The sequence below is a fragment of the Microtus oregoni genome, unplaced genomic scaffold, assembly GCF_018167655.1.
Source record: "Microtus oregoni isolate MIOR12 unplaced genomic scaffold, Mior012 000009F_ref0000495, whole genome shotgun sequence".
NCBI classification, from domain to species: domain Eukaryota; kingdom Metazoa; phylum Chordata; class Mammalia; order Rodentia; family Cricetidae; genus Microtus; species Microtus oregoni.
Window position 1 is genome coordinate 8,122,624 of NW_024543068.1, and position 20,326 is coordinate 8,142,949.

General features: G+C 38.5%; 1 protein-coding gene across 34 annotated transcripts in view; it reads right to left on the reverse strand.

Annotated features, from left to right (window-relative positions):
- Nucleotides 1-14,698: 14,698 nt before the first annotated feature.
- Nrxn3 (neurexin 3) overlaps nucleotides 14,699-20,326 on the reverse strand; it is a 1,564,636-nt gene continuing 1,559,008 nt past the window's right edge. For 14 of the 34 annotated variants that reach the window (XM_041658546.1, XM_041658545.1, XM_041658543.1 and 11 more), the window contains one exon: nucleotides 14,699-18,079. In XM_041658546.1, coding sequence (XP_041514480.1) covers nucleotides 17,154-18,079 — 926 coding nt within the window. In that variant the 3' untranslated portion in view covers nucleotides 14,699-17,153. The remainder of the gene's footprint in view (nucleotides 18,080-20,326) is intronic. The other 20 variants (XM_041658568.1, XM_041658567.1, XM_041658566.1 and 17 more) reach the window with 3 other exon arrangements.

Genomic DNA, 20,326 nt, shown 5'->3' on the forward strand with positions numbered 1-20,326 from the left:
TCTTCACAATTGTTCTCACCAGCTCTCCTACCCTGCTCTTCTCCTCTCCTTTCCCTCGAAATAGTCACCTTTTTCATATTACATATATTCAGTTACTTTTTCCCTCTGTCCTCCACACTCTCCAGTCCTTTTTCCCTGTTCATGGTCCCCTTTCTAGTTTCATGATTTATATTTTCTGGCAATTGCCACAATTCCTTTTTCCATGATAGCTGAATAAAATTCCATATGTAGCAGTTCCACAGTTTTTAAATCCATTTTTCTGTAAATGGATAGCGAGTCTTGTTACATTTCTTAGCTGCTGTGGATAACGCTGAAGTAAGCATGGATGGTCAAGTATCTCTTGGTAGGACTTCAAGTCCAAATCTCAATTCCTGGAAGTGACTCAGTTAAGTGGAATTGGTTTAACTTTGTATGTAGGCAGCTAACTTTTCTGTTTTCCATGTACTTTGAAAGTATCCTTCTGTCTATTCATTGCTATTCTGGCTTTCCATTCCCTGTGTTCTCTAAAATGAAGGAAGTAATTCAATGTCATAACCCGCAATTCTTTAGCCATTTATCTGGAAAACACTCAGTGCATAATTAGTCATTGTGTCCGTGTCAAAGAGGGAGTGACTAATGATGTTCTTAAAATAGTTATTTCTCTCTCTTTTGGTATTATCACACTATTTTAAAGAGGCAAGAAAACAATTAAGCCAATAATGGTAGCAGTCTTACCTTTCTGCTCATGCAGCCCACTGCATACTTAAGTGAGTTGGCTCAGACCTCTTTTCATGCCTTTTCCCCTGAGTTGGCACAGAGTGGTGGGGATGAGACATCCCATGGGTTTTGATACACACTGCCATCAAGTGTAGATCAAGCAAAGCTGGACCACTTACAGTTACTAATTAAATTCAATTGAGAACATATTTCTCGGCCTTGTGAATACATTAATTAAAGCCTTGAAGATATTTTGGAGGGAAAGCCAAGCATGGGTATATCAAAGTATTTTATGGAGAATTAATACACCCTTCTTCACTTCAAAGAAAGTAGGTCATTTACAGGTCTAGCTCCTACTGAGTCCTTGTCCCAAACTAAAGTGTTGATTTTTACATGATATAAAGAATGAACAATAGTGTTACAGTTGCTACCTCTGGGATGCAATCTACACATCTGTGTGGCTGAAACACGATTAATGAAAACTCGGGGTCAAAAATTGGGGTTCAACCTGAAGATCTGAAAAGCAAAACAGCCAACCACTGGCTCTTACCTAGACCTCAGTCTGAAATGGTGATCCTGTCTTCCGGAATCTTAGAATGAGATTGCATCTGAGAGCTGTCTTGCCCCATTTTATATTCCTCTCTAGGGCAGGAATCAAAGGCATGCACCACTAGGATTAAAGGCATGCCCCACCCGATTTCTATGGCAACTAGGGAGGCTACTGGGATTAAAGGTGTGTGTTACTATAATCTGGTCTGTAAGGGTGACCAGTGGGACTCTTTTACTCTCAGATTTTCAGGCAGTCTTTATTTATTAAAATACATTTGAAATACCATTATAGGTTGTGCCTTTTTATTGTTTTTAAAGGTAGGATCGCTATTGTGTGGAACTTATTTCAGTGTATTTTCTTCCCCATGAAGAAGCAAATTATAAGGTGACCATGGGGAGGTTATAAAGGAGAACTCTAGACATGGTACAACACCTCATGCTGTCAAAGGGCAAACACATGCCTGGAATCATTCACGCTTACACATCAAAAACAGAGAAACCCACAGTGCCCATCAAAAATATTATTGGGGTGACACACCCTGTTTTCTACCTATGAGAAAGGTCTGAACTGTCTGTTGTTGCTCTCACACAGCAAGTAACACAGCTATTGATTCCTGTCGCTGGCCTGGCGACACAGATGACAACATCTTGCTCTAGCTTTCTTTCTAAGAAGTAACCATCATCAATAACAATAACAATTGCAAAGGAGACAGTGGGTGGGTGGGGATCCATCCCCTTTGGAATATGGGGCATAAAACCAAGTACCCAGCTTTCTTTTCCTGCACATATTTATGCATTTTCTCTTTTTACGATGATTTGGAGTCAGTTCTGTAAAATTCACAGCGTGAAACTCTACAAACTGTTGGAGATCACGTGCTCATAAACACACATTCACTAATCAAGCACACCAGTGACCACTAAGTTGTTCACCTTTTAATACAGAAGAGGTGGCAGATTAGCAATGAAGAGTCTTGAGTGAAAGCCATTGCCCTCAAGAACTGCCTTCAGCTAAAACTGGCCATGATTTGGTCCCAAATTTTATCTTATCTAATCAAATTTTTGGTCGGAAATAAGGGTCTGATTTCCCTATCACACCATTGTGCCTTTCACACCCTGTTGCCTGTGACTTGATATCTCTTTTTCTGGCACTAATCACTCTGGTTTCAGAGATCCTTGTGGTAATGTCATTTCCTGGTTTTATTGCTCTTCAGACATTCTGATTCATTAGTCACACATTCCTTTGGGCATTTTTTCCCATCTCTCTATCTGTAATTCATTCATATTACCTTGAAGCATTGTTATACAGTTTCTATGCATCATTATGAATTCTTTCTATTGTGGTTCAACTTTCTTAAAGTTTTTTTTTTTTTAAATCATATCTCTACCACTAAATTCCAAGTACCCTTGAAAGAGGAACTGTGGTCTCCAGAGTCTTCTCAAGGCCAAACATGTAGCAGGTACTTATTCATGAAGACTTTGGGCATTGATGTCTAGATAAATCTAGACACACTCTTCAGACAAGATCCCACCTTGTAGTAATTAGGAGCAGCAGGGCTGCGTTCCCAGCACCCCAGCCACCTGCTTGGCTAGCTTATGCCCCGAAATAATTACACAGACACTGTATTCTTTTAATCACTGCTTGGCCCATTTCTATCTAGCCTCTTCTAGGCTAACTCTCGCACCTGGACTAGCCCATGTCTAATATTCTATGTAGCACAGCTAGGTGTGCTTACCGGGAAGATTCTAGCCTACATCCATCCTGGGTCGGAGCTTCATCTCGTGTCTGCCCAGGAGCTGGGAGCATGGCGTCTCTGTCTGAGGCGTCTGCTCCAGAGAAGAGAGCTGTCGAGTCTGAGCTCACTTCCTCTTCCTCCCAGCGTTCTGTTCTGTTTACTCCTCTCACCTATCTTCTAACCAATGAGGGCCAAGCAGTTTCTTTTTATTTAACCAATGACCTTCCTCCATCACCACCTCCCTCTCTCTCAAACAGAATACAAAAAGAAAAGAAAATATTTGATAAAGCCCGGAGAATACAGTATCTTTTATTCTCTCTGACAAGACTATAAGGGCCACAGAGTTGCTGACCCAGCTCTGGCTTCCAAAGGATATCATCACTGCATTTCAAACCCCAGGAGAGGTAATATTCTGCTAAAACCAAGGCATACACAGAAAAGAGAAGGCCAATATGGCATATATTCTCTCAATGGCAACATTAAAAGCCAGAAGAACTAAAAAAAACTATTATTAACAGAGAAAATGATTTTTTTTAAAACTAGAATTCTGTACTTGAACAAAGCTGCCAGTCATGTTTTTAGAGATGTATAAAAATCTAGAAAATACATTCAAGAAGAAAAATACATTCTATCAACCTATATTTGAGAGAACACTTTTGGTAACAAAGGGATAAAATAAGAAAGAGAAACCCATTAACCCTAGGAAACAAGAAATGTATCACAGAAGAAGATGAGCAAACACATGATGTTAGATGAGAAGCTGGAGAAAAGAGTAATGGATACATGTTGGAGGAAATAGAGAACTCTACCAGAGACATCTTTAAGGATTAATCAAATTAGATCATTAGGCATATTTAGCAAGGTAAAATCCTATCTTGACAGGAACTTTCAATTAATTAATGAGAGTCCAAATAAATTCAAGAAAATGGAAGAAAAGGCTATTATTCATTCCAGGAACCGATAAGCATTCACCAAAATGTTAGTACAAATGAAACAATGAATATCACACACTGCTTTTTCTACCAAAGGTTGATATTTGCATTACAGCAATCAGAAAAGTACCAAAAAATATGTATTTGATCATACTATGTTAAAAAAAAACTATAATGAAGAAATAGAAGGAAAGGGGCAGAGTAAGAGACAAAAATCATGCTCCATATTATGAAATCGGTGAATAATACTTGAAATCAGTAATTCTGAGGATGGGCAGGTGCATGCTCCCCTAGAAAAGGAGAGCAGACATGCAGAAGAAACAGCTCAGACAGAATGTGGTGGCCTCTGGCAAAAAGGATGACGGTAGAGCTGAGGAAAGTGCAGTGTGTGGGGGAGTAGTTTACACTTGATAGTAAGTTTGATTTGTCCTAATCTATGTGTATGTATTGGTTTGATAAATATTGAAATACATGAGAAAAGTGAACATATTCTTGGGCTCAACCAACATATTGCTGATGGACTTAAAAGGCCAGGGACAGATCATCACGACATTCTTCTCTCCTTGGTGGGAAAGTAAGAAGGAAAAAATTCCCTGTGTAAACTGACAGAACCAGTAGTTTGAGGGTTTTCTTAAACATGCCCCTACCTCAAAAAAAAAAAAGTTTGAAGAAAAGAATGGCCTGACCTTGGGTCTGGCATAAATAATGTAGCCTTTAGAATCCACAACCAAAATTTTGTCTAGCTGGCCACTACGCAAGGTCAGATTCATCACCTACCTCTGAGTTTTCTCAGGTACAAAACAAAAATAGTGAGGCCTATATCACAAGCCTTTTTAGGATTAATATTCTAACCACTGTTATGAAATTGGAGTTGTTAGGCCTGGAGAGGTGACTTAGTATTTAAGAGCACTGGCTGCTTGCTCTTCCAGAGGACCTAGGTTCAAGTCCCAGTCACACTGTCTCTACCTTCAGTAAGGGATACGAACCCCTCTTCTGACTTTCATGGGCACTGAAAAAAAAAATGTGGTGCATAGACAAAAAAAAATGTGGTGCACAAGCAAATTCATTCATAGAGACATAAAAAATAAGTTTTAAAAAGACTCTTGGCACTGTTAATACTGTTATGGAGAGTGACCCTGAATTTACCAGGTTTTTAAGTTCTGTTGTGTTAAAAAAAAAAAAAGGATCCAATTCTAAGCCTAAAACTTACTGGAAATGTAACCCTAGACTGAGTCCCCTCAGCTGTGACAAGACTGGAGAAGGTGCTGAGCTCAGAGGATATTTAAGGGGAGTGAAAGAGAGGCCTTTAAGGCAAAGAGTCTGGTAAACACTAACATTTAATCCACTGTGCTCTCCACCCTGTTTCGTCACTTGCCCCTAGTAAGCCCGCTCCCTTTTGTACCCTATCCATAGTATCCAGGTAATCCACCAGGAACTCTCAGTTTTCATACTCTAGACAAATACAGACCTTACAGTTAGGTTTTTAACTATGCTTTCATGTGTGTGTTTGCGGATGGTGGGAAGCACTATCTTGAAAGAAGAAAGAAAGGAAAATGAAAGTTGGATGGCTCCTTTGTTTTGACACACTGTTCAAGTTGATGGAAGCATAATTTGATAATGACTGAGCCAGACTTCTCAAAAGTAGTACTTCAAAGGGGGTGGTAGACATGTGTTCACATGGAACCTCTTCTAGTGCCGTGCTGTATAATCACCATTAAAGTTTCAGGATGACTTTATCATGGCACAATCAACATTTAGCTTTTCCTACCACAATTTTCTTAAAATCATGCCACCCAGCTCAATGGACTCCATGCCTGGCCCCCTTATAAATGTGGTGCAGTCTCAAAACCCCAACATCATACCCTGGGCTTTCCTGCTTATGTGATTATATTTTCTGTCTCATGCCTATTTTCCTGAAAGCTCATGTGTTGTGTACAAACTTGTCTGCCTTGTTGAACATTTTACATAGCATTTGCCTACAAAGAATACAGCTTACCCTTTTATCCAAGTAATGGATATGCCTGGCAAAAAAAAAAATTAGCTTTTCTTTTTTACCTGGCTCTACTCTATACATTGTGATTGCCAGCGTGTTTGTGTTCATTCAAGTTTAGTTATTTGAAGTCTGTATCTGTTCCTCTAGTCTTGAGACAGTTCCTAAAATGATTTTATTTCTAAAGATCTTAGCTGTTAATCAGGGACCAAATAGTCCTAAAATGTGGATGAGATATACACACGGCATCACTGTTCCCCTGTACACGTAAGGTCAGAAGGGCTTCCAAGGTCTCAATTTTGATAAGGCTTAAAAACCTAAGTAGATCCCTCTGAGAACAAGAAAATAACATAATCATAAATGGGCTATGGAAGAAAGAAGAGAGAAGATGGGAAAGAGTGGCAAAGAAATAAGCAAGTCGGCATTTTAACAGGCAGGAATAAACTGCCTATGCTGTATCAAATCTCCCAGGCGTTTGATCCCAATAAACTATCTTAATCCTTAGGGCTCTTCTGGCAGCATGCGATAACTGCTCTCCAACCAAATGTATTTAGCATAAACCTCATACTCTGGTGTTTATTTTCCATCTGCTTTTAAAAAGTTAAACCAAAAAAAAAATTTCAAACTTCTTTGAGAAGACATGAAGGGAAACAGCCCCTTCTGTGCTGTCTAGATCCCGCCTGCAAAAGTCCATAGTGCTGGCATATCACTGGCCAGAGGACAGTGGGTTTTCTTAATAGAGGCCTTTGAGATTCATCATTTCATCTGAGCACCTTGAAGAGGTTCTAGTGTTGACAACTTTTCCTAGTCTGAGAACACACAGATGGCTTTCTGGTGTGAATATGAGTGAAAAAAAAAAAGATAACAGTCAACTTGAGGTCAATCTATACAACACTTGACATTTTAAAAAAATTACATTATCTTTGATCAAACCACAGTCAAATTTCTTTTTCTTCTTGGATTTTTTTGTTCAAAGGTCATTGATTTATGTATATCTGATGTTATCAACATTACATACTTGCAAATGTTGTTTCTGTCAAATATCTGTCAACCTGTTTAAAAGAAACACTCACGTTACATCTGGATCATCGTATTGCAATAAAGGTCACCTGTCAAATGAGGAAGTCTTTCCATCTAATTAGACAAATGGCTTAGATTATCCAGGTATATTTTAGAAATGTGGTCTTTATATTTGTGCTTAAACAAGTTTAAAAGTTAAGGATTAAGAAAAGCAGTCAAGGAAACTCTAGCACAAAAGACCAATACAATGACTAAAGATATTTTTTAAAATATTTATTGTGTTATAAGTATCAAGATATTAGTTTATTTCCCTTATGAGAAAGGAACTGTATGTGAGTATATAATTCAGAGTTTATTACTTCTGAAAAGGAAGAGTGAAAGAGATAAAATAGGAAGGGGGAAGAGACAGCAAGGAAGAAAAAAGGGATATCATTGTTATGCCATTCATTTGGCCCTGCCTTCTGAGCAAGCACAACCAATATGGGCACTTATTGGGCTGTGTCTCTTCTGTCCTTTCTTATTGTCTCCTGTTGTCTGGTACTGAGAATGAGTCATTCTTGTTTTCTGTTTTTCAAGTGTGGAATCAGTGCTTATCCCCACAGAACACATAAAGGCACATTCCCCCCAAACTGCATTAGGATGCCAGGGACATTCAGTTTTCCAGTTTTAGTGACTTCATGTTTCATCCTACCGCCTGCCTGTTATTGTGTTTTCTTGAAAACCCAAGCAACCTTCTGTAAGAGTGCTTGGATGGTGGCGCACGCCTTTAGTCCCTGCACTCGGGAGGCAGAGGTAGGTGGGTCTCTGTGAGTTCGGGGCTAGCCTGGTCTACAAAAGCTAGTTCCAGAAGAAGCTCCAAAGCTACAGGGGAAAAAAAAAAAGAGTGTTTGGATGTGCTTTGCTGGGTCTCCAAAAATTCAAATTGAGATAAAAGGTGAACCAAAGAGCTAGAAACAGAGTAGGAAATGAAAAGGAAACCAACTATTTTCCATTTTATTCTGTTCCATGAAACCAAGTAACAAATATTTGCTGATGACTTAACCTGTGCCTTTTCTTACTACGTACCTTTTCTGTGATAAAGAGGAACATGCTATCAAAGAGTCAACATAAAACCTTTTCTGTCTTCGATTCTTTCTCATAACACTCAGGAAAATTATAGCTCAAAAATAGGAGGGGAATGAGATTCAAGAAAAGAAAATGACCATTGTCAATGGAGAGTAGAACATAAACAAACAAACAAACTATAAACATGTTCTTAATGGCTCTTTCTCCAGTTAAATTGATGTAAAGTCAGATTAGTAATATTTAATACAAATACATTAGATTTACCTGCAGTAAAATTGGAGTAGATTGGTGCTCATATTTCTATGGTTAAAATAAATCCTTGTTTATTTATATATGTGTGCATTAGTATTATTCCTCCTTACCAATTTCCTTGAAGAAGATTCTAACACACAAGTTCACAACTTACAAAAGGCAGAGCAGCTATCTATAATCTTAATGGATGTTTTATTCATTTCAAAAGGTGATTGAACGCACTTAAATTGAAATACCAACCAGCCAAGTAGCCCTTTCAGTTTCCAGGCAATCTCATTAAATGACCAAGAGTTCAGTTTTCAGTTAATCTGCTCTTTTATGTTGTCATTGGATAAAGAAATAGAATCATGTTTGTAACTGTCCATTAGAAATAATGAAAGTTTATAAAGTTGGAAGCACAGTGAAGAAGGCTAAGGTTCAGAGACCCAGGGATAACTATTCTGCACATGCTCCCTTGTGTTGTTACTTTCCTTTCTTTCTTTCTTTCTTTCTTTCTTTCTTTCTTTCTTCTTTCTTTTTTAAATAAGCAGTATTGAATGATAGTTTTCCATGGGAAGGTAGACTTCAGAGAAAATGAGATTATTAAAATAGAAACAAATCTTAAAAATAAATGGTGGGTAAAGAGGGCCTTGTACTCTTCCCTTCATTTGGAGCACATCTGAAAATGGCCACAACTGTATATTAAATTAAATGCAAAGTAAAAAATAATACCTTAGGGACAGAGTTGCCTGAAGGCATCTTGCTTTTTCTGTTTTTAGCTGACCTGTTGCCCTAGGAAAACTGAGAGCCCAGAACTGGGACCCCATCCGAAGGGTTGAAGATTAGGATAGGTAGCATTCTTGGGCTTAGCCAGAAGAGAACCTAGAAACAGATTATTAGTAACACTGAAAATTTGGCTAGTGAGACATGATTGAAAGGCATGTTTTCTTGACAAACGGAGGATTCAAAGAAGTATTCAAAATGATTGCATATCTACTGTATTTAGGCTTTTTTCCTTTATTTTTATTGAGTATGGATGAGTGTTTTGTCTCAATATGTCTCTTGTGAATCATGTGTGCAGTGCCCATGGAGGCTAGAAGAATGCATCAGATCCCTGGGAACTGGAGTCACAGATAGTAGTGAGCTGTCAAGTAGTAGGTACTGGGAATCAAACACAGGTCCTCTGGAAAGATACCTAGTGCTCTTAAATTCTGTGCCATCTCTCCAGCCCTACTTCTATGTGTTTTTTTTTTGAAGTCTTTGGTGCTGGTTGACATGACTGTATCCATTGTTTTTAGTTCTTCATGAGTCAGTAACAATAGCATATTGTGGTAATATTCAATATTTATTAAGATTTCTTATGTACCAGGCATATGCTAAGCATTTACATGGATTATTTAATTCAGTCTTTCCAAATACACCTACAAGATAGGCATAATGTAATTACAGGCTTGAAACTTTTAGCCCTTAGTGAGCTCATTTTCTAGAGGTGTAGCATCATAATGCAAGCCATGGCATACTGATTCTAGAACTCACTTGCCTAAGCACTAAGAACATTTCAGGACTTCTTGAGCCTCACATTGTTCATGTTATACCCCTCCAAGATCTGACTTTGACTTCCTTTGACAGCTTTGTCTCTTGTATGCTCTGACTCTTACACATTCCCCAATATTGTTCTGTTGCCCTAGCTCCTACTCATATGATTTACCCTACTCTGTGGTCCAGCCTCTTGTTTTACTTGCTCTTTCATCTAGCCCATGCTATTGCTTTAACTTTAGAGTTGCTTCTATATGCCACTCTCTTGATCCTTTGAAATGTATCTTCTACATACTGAACAATGCCCCGTGATGAGATCATATACTCAAATCCTAACTCCAGAAATGTCTATATTGACATAGAACCTCCCATAAAAACTATCCAATAATATTAATGGCTTTGTAAGGAGAGGAAGATGTCTGTCTGTCTCTGCCTCTCTCTCTTTCTCATTGCTCATGGCGACAACAAAGGCCATGGGTACACACATTAAAGGGATGGCTATCTACAAATAAGAAAACTGAATCTTTTAGACCTTTAGGTGAGATTTCCATCTTTAAGGCTATGAGAAATTTCTGTTGTTTAAGCCACCCAGAGTACGTTATTTTGTCATAAGAGCTTGAGCAAATGAATGAATAAATACAGCATCCTATCCCTGATGTTTCCTTTCAAATATTCCTCTTAAAATAGGAAATGGATACTCTAGAGAAAGCAGTATGTAATTGGAGAGGTTCTAAATTAAGAACTACAAGATTGGACTTCTTATTACTACCTTGCTTTTGACTATGTGAGCTCAGAGAAGTTGTTTAAGTTCCTTGTGCTTATTTTCTTTTATGTTCATTTATTTATTATTTTTATATTTAAATTTTCAAGTGTGTGTGTGTGTGGGTGTGTGTGTGTGTGTGTGTGTGTGTGTGTACACATGTACCTGCATAAGCCAGAAGCATCAGATCCCTGAGCTGGAGTAACAGGGGGTTGTGAGACACTTGCCATGAGTTCTGGGAATTGAATCTGGTCTATTCTGCAAGAGGAGTGCAAGCTCTCAGCCACTGAGAAACCTCTCTCATCCTTTTTTTTATTTGTATATAAAATCATGAAAGTGTCATCAATTTTTCTAAAGGAAAGGAAAACGTAGCTAAGATACAAAGATTCGGTATTCCCGTTGGTTGGTACCAGCTGACACATTAGTGATGCTTAAAAGTTACTCCAGGCTAGATATCATGGCATATGCCTTCCACCCTAGAACATGGGAAGCAAAGGCAGGCAGGTTTCTGTGCGATTGAGGCTAGGTTTGTCTACATTATCAGTTTCCGTCTAGCCAGGGCTATATAGTGTGAAAAAAAACAAAAACCCTATCTAAATATTTATACATACGTAGTTTCATTACTCATATTATGAATAATATATGTATATTATATATGTATATATAGGAATTATATATGTGTATAAAGAAAAGAAACAAAAGTAGTTTCATAAACTCTCTTCTCAGGACCGTCAACAGACCCCTCATCGTGCTTCTAGGTGGCTTTCCACCTCCTTTTTTTAAAACATTGATACTTACTTCTGACATCTTCCTCACCACTGTTATCTCAAAAATAAGGCAGTTTCTGCTTGCTGTCTTTTTTATGTCTGTGACAGAAGTCCTCTTCTTGCCTCTTTTCTTCAAAATAGCCCCTGATCTGGATTGCTGGCTCCTCCACTCACCCTGCAGGCTTCCTGAGGACAGATCTATTAGGCCCTTGTTCAAACATGATTATGTCCTCTATACTCAGGGACATACTGGCCCTTGACCAGAACTTCCCATGGCAGTCTGCCATTCCTCTTTTCTCTTCCATTGACAAGATTCTAAATTCTTATTAGTCATATGTTTTGCTGATGTGCTTTTTATAGTCCTCATGCCATTGAAATTATAAATTTAAGCTTTCATTAGTGTTTTAGTTTTGACTAAAATCCTATAGCCCTTTTTAATTGTTCCAAGTCTTTCTAGTTCACCATTCCTGTAGGTAAAGTCTTCTGAACACACAAAGGACTTCGTTTGTGCTTTTTGAACATTATTACTATTAATCTCTTTAGCATCCCTTATTTCAGTTGCACTAATTATTTAGGAAAAAATGAATAAATAAATGACTTATCAACCCAATCTCAGTGAAATCGTTTGGTTTTGCTGGATAAATTACAGATTTTGGATATTTTTGGAGAAAGTTCAAACTCTGGGTAAAAATGTAAGTCTATATGAGAAACAAAGGAGTTAAAGTTCTATTTATATTTTCTTTCTTCATTGAAGCAAAGTAATAACAGGCCATAATGGATTGATTGTTCATCATGTTGAAAAATGCTGAATTATCAAAAGAATGAATGTCAAAAATGGTCTATGATGTATAGTGTGTAGTAAGGTTTAGAGAGTTCACAGGACATTACATTCTGATTCATAACAGCAGCAAAATTACAGTTATGAAGTAGCAATGAAAATAACCTTTTGGTTGGAATTCATCACAATATGAAGAGTTGTATTAAGTGGTCACAGCATTAGTAAGGTTGAGAACCACTGATTTAAAGCAATGGTTAAATTATAAATTTTGAGGAATAGAAGGCCCTTTGCATCAGAGAATGCATTACCATGTATGCTGTGCTAAGAATGTGCACCTAAAAAGCTGGATAAAGTGGGGTTCAGGGAACTATTACAGACTTGATGAAAGACTCAAAAAGGGATCAAAGAGTCAGTATATTGTATATGTATATGTATGTATACACACACACACAAACACACACACACACACACACACACACACACACATATATATATATATATATAATCAATTGTAGTGAAATAAGAGGGCAGTGAGTGAGTTTATATGATCGAATAAAATGATTGCTCTGCCAACCTCCAATAAGCTTCTTTCCTAGACTCTCAGAAGAAATTTTGGAATCTTTTTTTTTTCTGTGATAATAAATGATTGTTTTTTATAAGTAGATATGATTTCAGGGCTATGGACTAGGAATTGTACTGAGGGCTCATATCCATATTAGGTCATTTAGTTCTACAACAGAGCTAAGGGGTATGTGGTATATTTGTAGTTTCCAAGAATACTCAAGGTGCCACAGTTGACAGAGAGTAGGCCCTGTATTGAGGGCCAGAATTGGAACTAAGCCTTGCTATTGCCAAACATAGTTTCAAATTTCAATTCAGTAAAAAGGACAGTGCCATGTCGACTTCATCATTAAAAGAAATTAAGAAATGGTTTCTCTGAATGTGCTTTGACCAGTGGTTTGCAAACAAGCAGCATTTCAGTCTTTATTGTCTCTATGTGGGAAACCTACTGTCTGAAAACTTCACTGCAATATTTATCCATAAAATTGTTAACTCTAACAACATCTTCCTCAAAATATACTGACTTTATTAAACCAGACTTCTAGACATTTGTTTAAAATGTGGCAGACAGTCTTATGTTACTAAATGTCAGTGATATGTTTGTTATTTGGGAATACACTTCTCGATTATACCTAGTACCTTGAACTGACTTAGCTGTACCATTTAATAATTACTAAATTAATTGTTTTATTGTTTATCAGTTGTGGTATAGAATACCCAAGGAGAGAAGAAAATTATCACACAGAGAATAAATTAATAATCAAATATTAACATGGAAGAGGCTAATATGAAGAGTCCTCTCTATATAAAACAAAGGTAAAGATCTTTGTTAGTTTAGGTGGATGTTTTAAAAACCTAAAAATTGTACATTGCATAATTAAGTCATTGAGTTTTAATGCTTTTATTTATTTATTTTTACAGATGAGAAATCTCAGCACATCTGTGAATTTCATTCACGTGTATGCAGTAATCCATCTAGGACACCAACCAACTCCACTTAAACTTAGATCCCATGTGTTGGTCATGGGCTTCCAGGCTACTGCAATGTGACTATCAACATGGCTGGAAAAATATCAGCCAAGTTTTTCTTAAGCTATTTGTGGTTTTGTTCCTTCATCTTTAAAGTCGATTAAGAACACATAGATGAAAGCAGCAGAGCACCTGGCACATCATGGACACTGATGAGTCATTTCTTTATGAAGTCAATTATCTGAGATAATAACTATATAAAAAAGAACTTCATATAATTTAGTACTGCCAAGCCTGTTTTCATTCCATCCCCAAGATAGTCAACAGTATAACTATCCTACTAATGAAAGCTGAAAGCTCATAATGATACCATCATTTTAAAACTTCATTGAGGTTAGTGATTTAGCTAAATAAAAATTGGGGGGGGGTCATGGTGAAAAACAGGGTACAGCATTGACTACCCAGTTGTCAAAGTAAAGTGTGTGTCTAGAGTTCCAGAGATGTGAGAAAAGTACAACCATATTGAGTAAATGAAGACCTGATAGAGGGAAACTGTAGGATGAAACTCTAAAAATTAAAAAAATCATTCAACTTTCACTATAGAATTTGGTGAGCTTTTTGCTTTTGTTTTGTTTTTTTGTTTGTTTGTTTTGTTTAGTTGTTTTTCACTATGGTGGGCAGCGTAGGAAGAAAGATATTTAAAGCTTTCTTTACAATGTTATGTCTGAATACAATTCCTGAACAACCTCCAAAGTTTCGTGACTTATGGAAAACACTTAAAGATAGCAAACATTTTTGAAAATATAGCATCCAGGAATCTTTTTTCAGAAAACAGTGCTTCTGACATCTTACCTTCTGGAACATGACTTTTCCACCTCCTTTTCCATTATAGCAATCTAAACACAAAGTCTTCAGGTAGAGTGAAGATAATCCATCTCATAAATATACCTCTTGGGTCATTCCGTAATTAGTAAGTGTCAGAACAGTCTCTAGAACATGTATGTGGTTCTAGCTTCCTTAATTCTTAATAAAAGAAGGCTTATTTAGCTGTGTGCAAGATCTTTTACCAAGTTTAAGAAAATAAAATTGCATCATAACACAGGGGTTTTGGGAAGAACATTTTATTGCTAAGCATATCCTTGAACGAAAAAGCAAATGGGAAATAAACGTGAAAAGGAAAAAGAAAAAGCAGGAACATCACAACATCATGAAAGAAATTCCTTGAGGGTCTGCGAGGAAAACAATGAAAGCTCACATACAGAATGCACAAGTTCCCGTAAAATTGTCCAAATAGAAACTTACACGAAAAGGAATAAACAGATGAGTTTTTACTCAGACTTTTAAAAAAAATGTAAAGAAAGAAAGCAGGAGATCAGTTCACAAGACCTCAAGACTCCAAGAACAGCAATCCATCACAAACACCGAGATATAATCAACTTCATATAGGCTGGGCCATTGATCTAAAATCAACTTCATATAGGCTGGGCCATTGATCTATAATCGTGCTTTGATACCCTTTTATAATTCTGTCTTTTTAATTACAACAAAAATGAGAACTCTTAACACATTGAAATCTCAGATAAGGAGGAACATCTCTTTCCATACACATCAGTAAAGGCTACCATTGTTTTAGACTGTGCCTTCTGCCCCATGTCTTTAAGATTTTTTTTTCAAAGTCAAATATTCATGCAACTTACAAAGACCAGCAAGAGTAGATTTCTAAATCTAGACGGCTGATTGGTTTTCATCTGTACAAAAGAAATCGTATTTATGTCTGCCCCTCCAGAGGACACACTTCACCTTTATGCGAATATGTGTCTTGTTTTATCTTCTTGCTGTTTGAATGGCTATGGCCACAAAACCAGTTTATTGTTACGCTGTACATTGTTTCCTCTTTATAAAAAGGAGACAGAATGGGATACAAAACAAACAAACAGAGAGAAAGGAAATAACAGTTCTTAAAGCGGTATGTACATACGTGACTAAGGAATTATACCAGCAAAAATGTAGTAAAATATGTAAACAAAATCTGAGAAGTTTTTGTTGTTGTTGTTTAAATTCTCTTTGACACAGTTAACTGTGACAAAACGAAAACTCACACTTTCTTCACATTTTAAGGTTCGCTTTTTTGTTGTTTTGTTATTTTTTTCTTTTAAAATAACATTCTCATTCCACTTCAAGACTTGAACAGATTTCTGTGTCAGTCATCCCATCAAACATACCATGATAAATATATCTGTATATATATTTATTTATATATATTATACTATTAAATTCCTTTTGTGTGTCACAGCAGCTTTATTCATTTATTTATCTGTTTTTAGAAAAGATGGGTGAAGGGCGACATGAAGGAGATGGAAAGAGATTTATTCACATCAGGCTACAAAATCAAACCGCTATGGAAACCATTATCACATTGGGGGTGGGGAAAGACTGACTTTCACACCTGGCCATGACATGGCTCCTTGTGAGCATTTGTGGTTGTGTTACAAGTTGGGAACTCCCCTGCAGTCTGTTGAAACAGACCTTAGTATTGTCTTTTCTTTATCTGCATGCATTTTGACCACTCACGGATCCAGTCCACCCCCTGCCCTTCCCTTGGAAAGGCTCTGCTTCCATTTGTGGGGCTTCTCTCTCCCCTTTCACACAATTTGGGTCGATGGACAGGGACAGTATTGTTAAGTGAAACCAATAGCTCTGATAAAACCGGCCCCAAACCCGTCTGTTCGAGGTTTGAGTGGCAAACATTGAAATTAGATCTTGGGGACCCACTTTTCAAATAGATCATCATCCACCCCATAGGTTCATCAAAGCATTAGGAAACAAACAACAGATTCTAGAGATACTACAACCTGCTACGTGGAGTGAATGCCATGGTACCTTTTGAGTTCATATGGCAAGAGTCTCATACATTTTGTTTTCTGAGTATTTTTTTCTCTTCATATGTGCAGTCATTGTCAAAAAAATAAGTGAAAACCCAAAGGCCATTTTCCCCTCAGATCTTGAAAAGTTACACTCACATTGGCCAGAATCTGATAAAGGTTATTTCTGGGTTTTTTGTATTATTTTCTTTTTGATTTTTTTAAAGCATTTTTCTTTTCTCATTTTTTTCTTATTTTTTTTTACATAATTAAACAAACAAACAAAAAATAACCCAACATTGTTACAGTCAAGATTCACAAACATCATCACAGACTCACTTGCAGTTATGAAACAAGTAAGTCATATTGTCTTCTACCCCTGTCAAAAGGTCCTGGAGAGAAGGAAGCATCCAAAGTCGCATGGAGTCATGGGCTTGCTCCAGGGCGCTAAGCATGTGCTTTATGATACAGCAGGGCAGAGAGAACTTTCTGTCTCCGAGCGCCATGGCTGCAATCTCGCAGCATGGCTGAACTTTACAGAGAGATACACCATCGTATGTGTCCTTTTAAAAATGGTTTTCCCCACCATAGTCGTGGTGTACCCCGTCTCACAGAACACATCCGACATGTTAAGTCTCATTGTCAAAGTACTCAGGTGTGTGTATATGAATCTGTTTTAAATTCACATACGAATAGGCGTTATGTTTACACATAATACTCCTTGTCTTTGTTTTTCTGTTTCTTATGGCCGCTCTTGGAGCTGGCTTGCTTCTCCTTCATGAGCGTGCCGTTGCTCTGGGCCGAGTTGCTGATGTAGTTCCTCGTCTCGTCCACTTGATAGGACCCCTCGTCCCTGTTCCTGTACTTGTACATGGCGTACAGGAGGATCAAGATGCAGAGGGCGGCAGCAGCCACAATGCCGACGACCATCCCTGTTGTACTGCTGGACTCCCGGATCACCTCTGAGGCCCCCGGAACCCGTCTGATTCCTGGCTCCGTGGGGTTTGCTGTGGGCACATTACGGAACATGGGGGAAGTGATTAGTGGGTTCTTCAGTTTGGTGCTGTCTAGCTCATAGGCAGTGGGCAACGGAAGCAAGACTATATCAGGCTGGGGTTTGAGATCACGGTTATTCATTTTGCCAGCTGGCAATTTGGGCACCATCCCAGACGAGGAGGACGCTGTGAAGCGGATCAGCTCAGGGGACAAAGATGTGGTTGTAGTTCTACTAGTTTCCGAGACTTTGTTAGGTCTAAAGTCCTTGGATTCCCACTTGGGCGCATGTGCTTTGTAGCCACCTTCGAAGATTGAAGTGGAAAGACTCTTATCTGTTACCAAGGAGAAGGTGGTGTAAAAATCTTCATCATCAGTAGGGGGCAGGTTAGAGTCAAAGGTTTCCCCTGAGCCATACCCAGATATCACCAAGCCATCATCATCACAACCATCGCTGCCTTGGTCCGACAAGCAAGGTAACCCCGCCTCAGAGGTCATGGACAGGGAATCTTTGGTGGTCTCAATAATGGTGAGGAGGGGGCGGAAGGTAGGGGGGAGTGTAATGGAGGGTACACGTGTAGCAATAGGAGGGGTAGCTAAAGGGTCTTCTACAAGAAGAGGAATAACTAATTCACCTCCTGGGATTAAAAAGAAAAAAAGACATAATTAGTACAGGATAAACACAGTTCATCGTCACTCTAATGAGGGCAGGGCAGAGCCCATGCCTCTGAAATGGCTATGAGGTGACCTGACTCTCCATAACTGGTACTCCTGACTATCGCCTTGTTCTTCCAGGCTGACACAGAACCGATTATACGCCTCTGCACACCCAAAATTTGGAACCGTGGAAATAAGTGTCTTAGATTTTTAAAGATACTCTCAAGTGATTTATAGTGACAAAATTCAAACAGGCTGGTTCCAGAATCTGCTGGTAAGATGACTCTTAGTTAATCACGTTCTTAGACCTACTACCAAGACTTCATGTATGGTTGTATATACATACACAGTGAGCTTTATTTATGGATGTATCAACCAACACGCATGTACCATTTCTCTACTGCTTCGTAGTTACTTTCCTGAGAGAGGATGGCTAGTGTTTGAGCAGCTGCTAACAAATATGTCCTTTGTTGAAGTACCCTCCTCCATCAGTGACAAAGCCAGCCTGGGATTTGCAGCAGGTTTAATACTGCACAGTCCAGGGACGTTTCAGAGAGTCAAACCTTCAAGTTGACAGTTTACCAAGATCCATTCCTAGAACTCTTCCACTCAGCATCCCTCACCACGAATCTTTAAACACCAGCCAGGTTTCAGAAACACTATATCTGTGCCACCCAGGTATGTTAAAAAGAAGGCCTGGCAGCAAACACAGTAAAAACCTTTGACTGCCTTCCTCCCTAGCCAATAATTGTGTTACCCAGAAAGAGACAGGTCAGGGAGATGCTCGTGTGAGTTCTGAGAATCATACAGAAGGGGAAGGACAACAAAAAGTGGCATGACTATTTCTCACCTAAACAGATAGTGTTATTTTTTCAAGGGAAAGAAGTAAAACAAGCATCTTCCCAAGAGCTTCAAGATGTCTGCGGTCTGGGGTCTCAACTCGAGTTTCTATTCTAACGCGCAGAGTTTGAACTGATGGAGCAAAATGATCTTTGCGAGGTTTTCAGAGCCCCAGGTTTCCTTTGCTAGACCAGTATGCCTATTTTTTTTTCTTTTTAACATTGTGAACATATATAATTCATATTCCTTGTGACTTAGTTAATACATAATTTACACACTTTAGCTAGTTTTTATAAATGGGATTTGGAACACAATTCCCTAAAGGAAAGATAGCCCTAAAATCTAATCCTGCACAAACTATTTTTCTTATATTCCTAGTGGTGGGGAGAGGGGAATGTGTGCTACATTCAAGGTGATCTCTGGGAAGGGGGCAGTGTTTAAATGGAGGCTCACAGCCGAAGGAAAGAAGGGCAACTTTACTTTCCAGATGTTTTTTTCCTCTCTTCCTGTGTGTGTGTGTGTGTGTGTCTGCGTGCACGCGCGCACCTGCGTGCATGTGTGTGTGTGTGTGTGTGTGTGAATGTGGGCACAAATATGCCAAAGCCTGTGTGTTTTAGAAACGGTTGTGGATTTCTGCATTTTTGAGGCAGAATTTGTTTTTGTTTTGTTTTGTTTGTTGTTGTTGGCTGCTGTGTGTACTCTATGCTAGCAGGTCCTCAAGCTTCCAGGTGACTCCCCTGTCCAATCTCCACTTGTAGCAGTGCACAGATGACAATGTAAGACACCAGCTCTGTGGGTTCTGGAGTCAGACTTGTGCACCAAGTGCTCCTACCTGCTGCCCTATGGCTAGACTTCGGTTCCGTGTAATCTGGGTTAACTAGAACAAAGGTTCAATGTGTAGCTTCGTTACCAACATAAAATCAGAGTTGTTTGTTCCTTGAGGTTACATCAAAAATATACCTCTTAAGCAAGGAAGGAAATTGGATTGAGGATGAAGAACATCTGACTTGTTGGGAAGCAATTCACTTAAATCATAAATGCAAACGCCTGCCTTTCTGGGAATCAAGGTCTCCATCTTCATCCTTCCCAGAGGGCATTCATTTGTCCATTGACAGAACCACCTGTAGTACCGACCTGATGACTTAAATTTGACTTGTTTGTTTTCTCTTCAACCCTTGCTAAAGCTTCACGGTGTTGTTTAAAATTTACAAAACCCGTTCACCTTCCAGTTGAATCAATCTATTCTCCTTTGCTATTCTCTTCTCATCCAACAGCCCAGCAAGCACTGCTGATTTCAAAACAAAGTCAAAATTCACCTTTTCCCAATGGTACGGACAGAGGGATCTATGGCTTGCTAATGGAGCGTCTCTAATAGGCTGCTGAGTTCC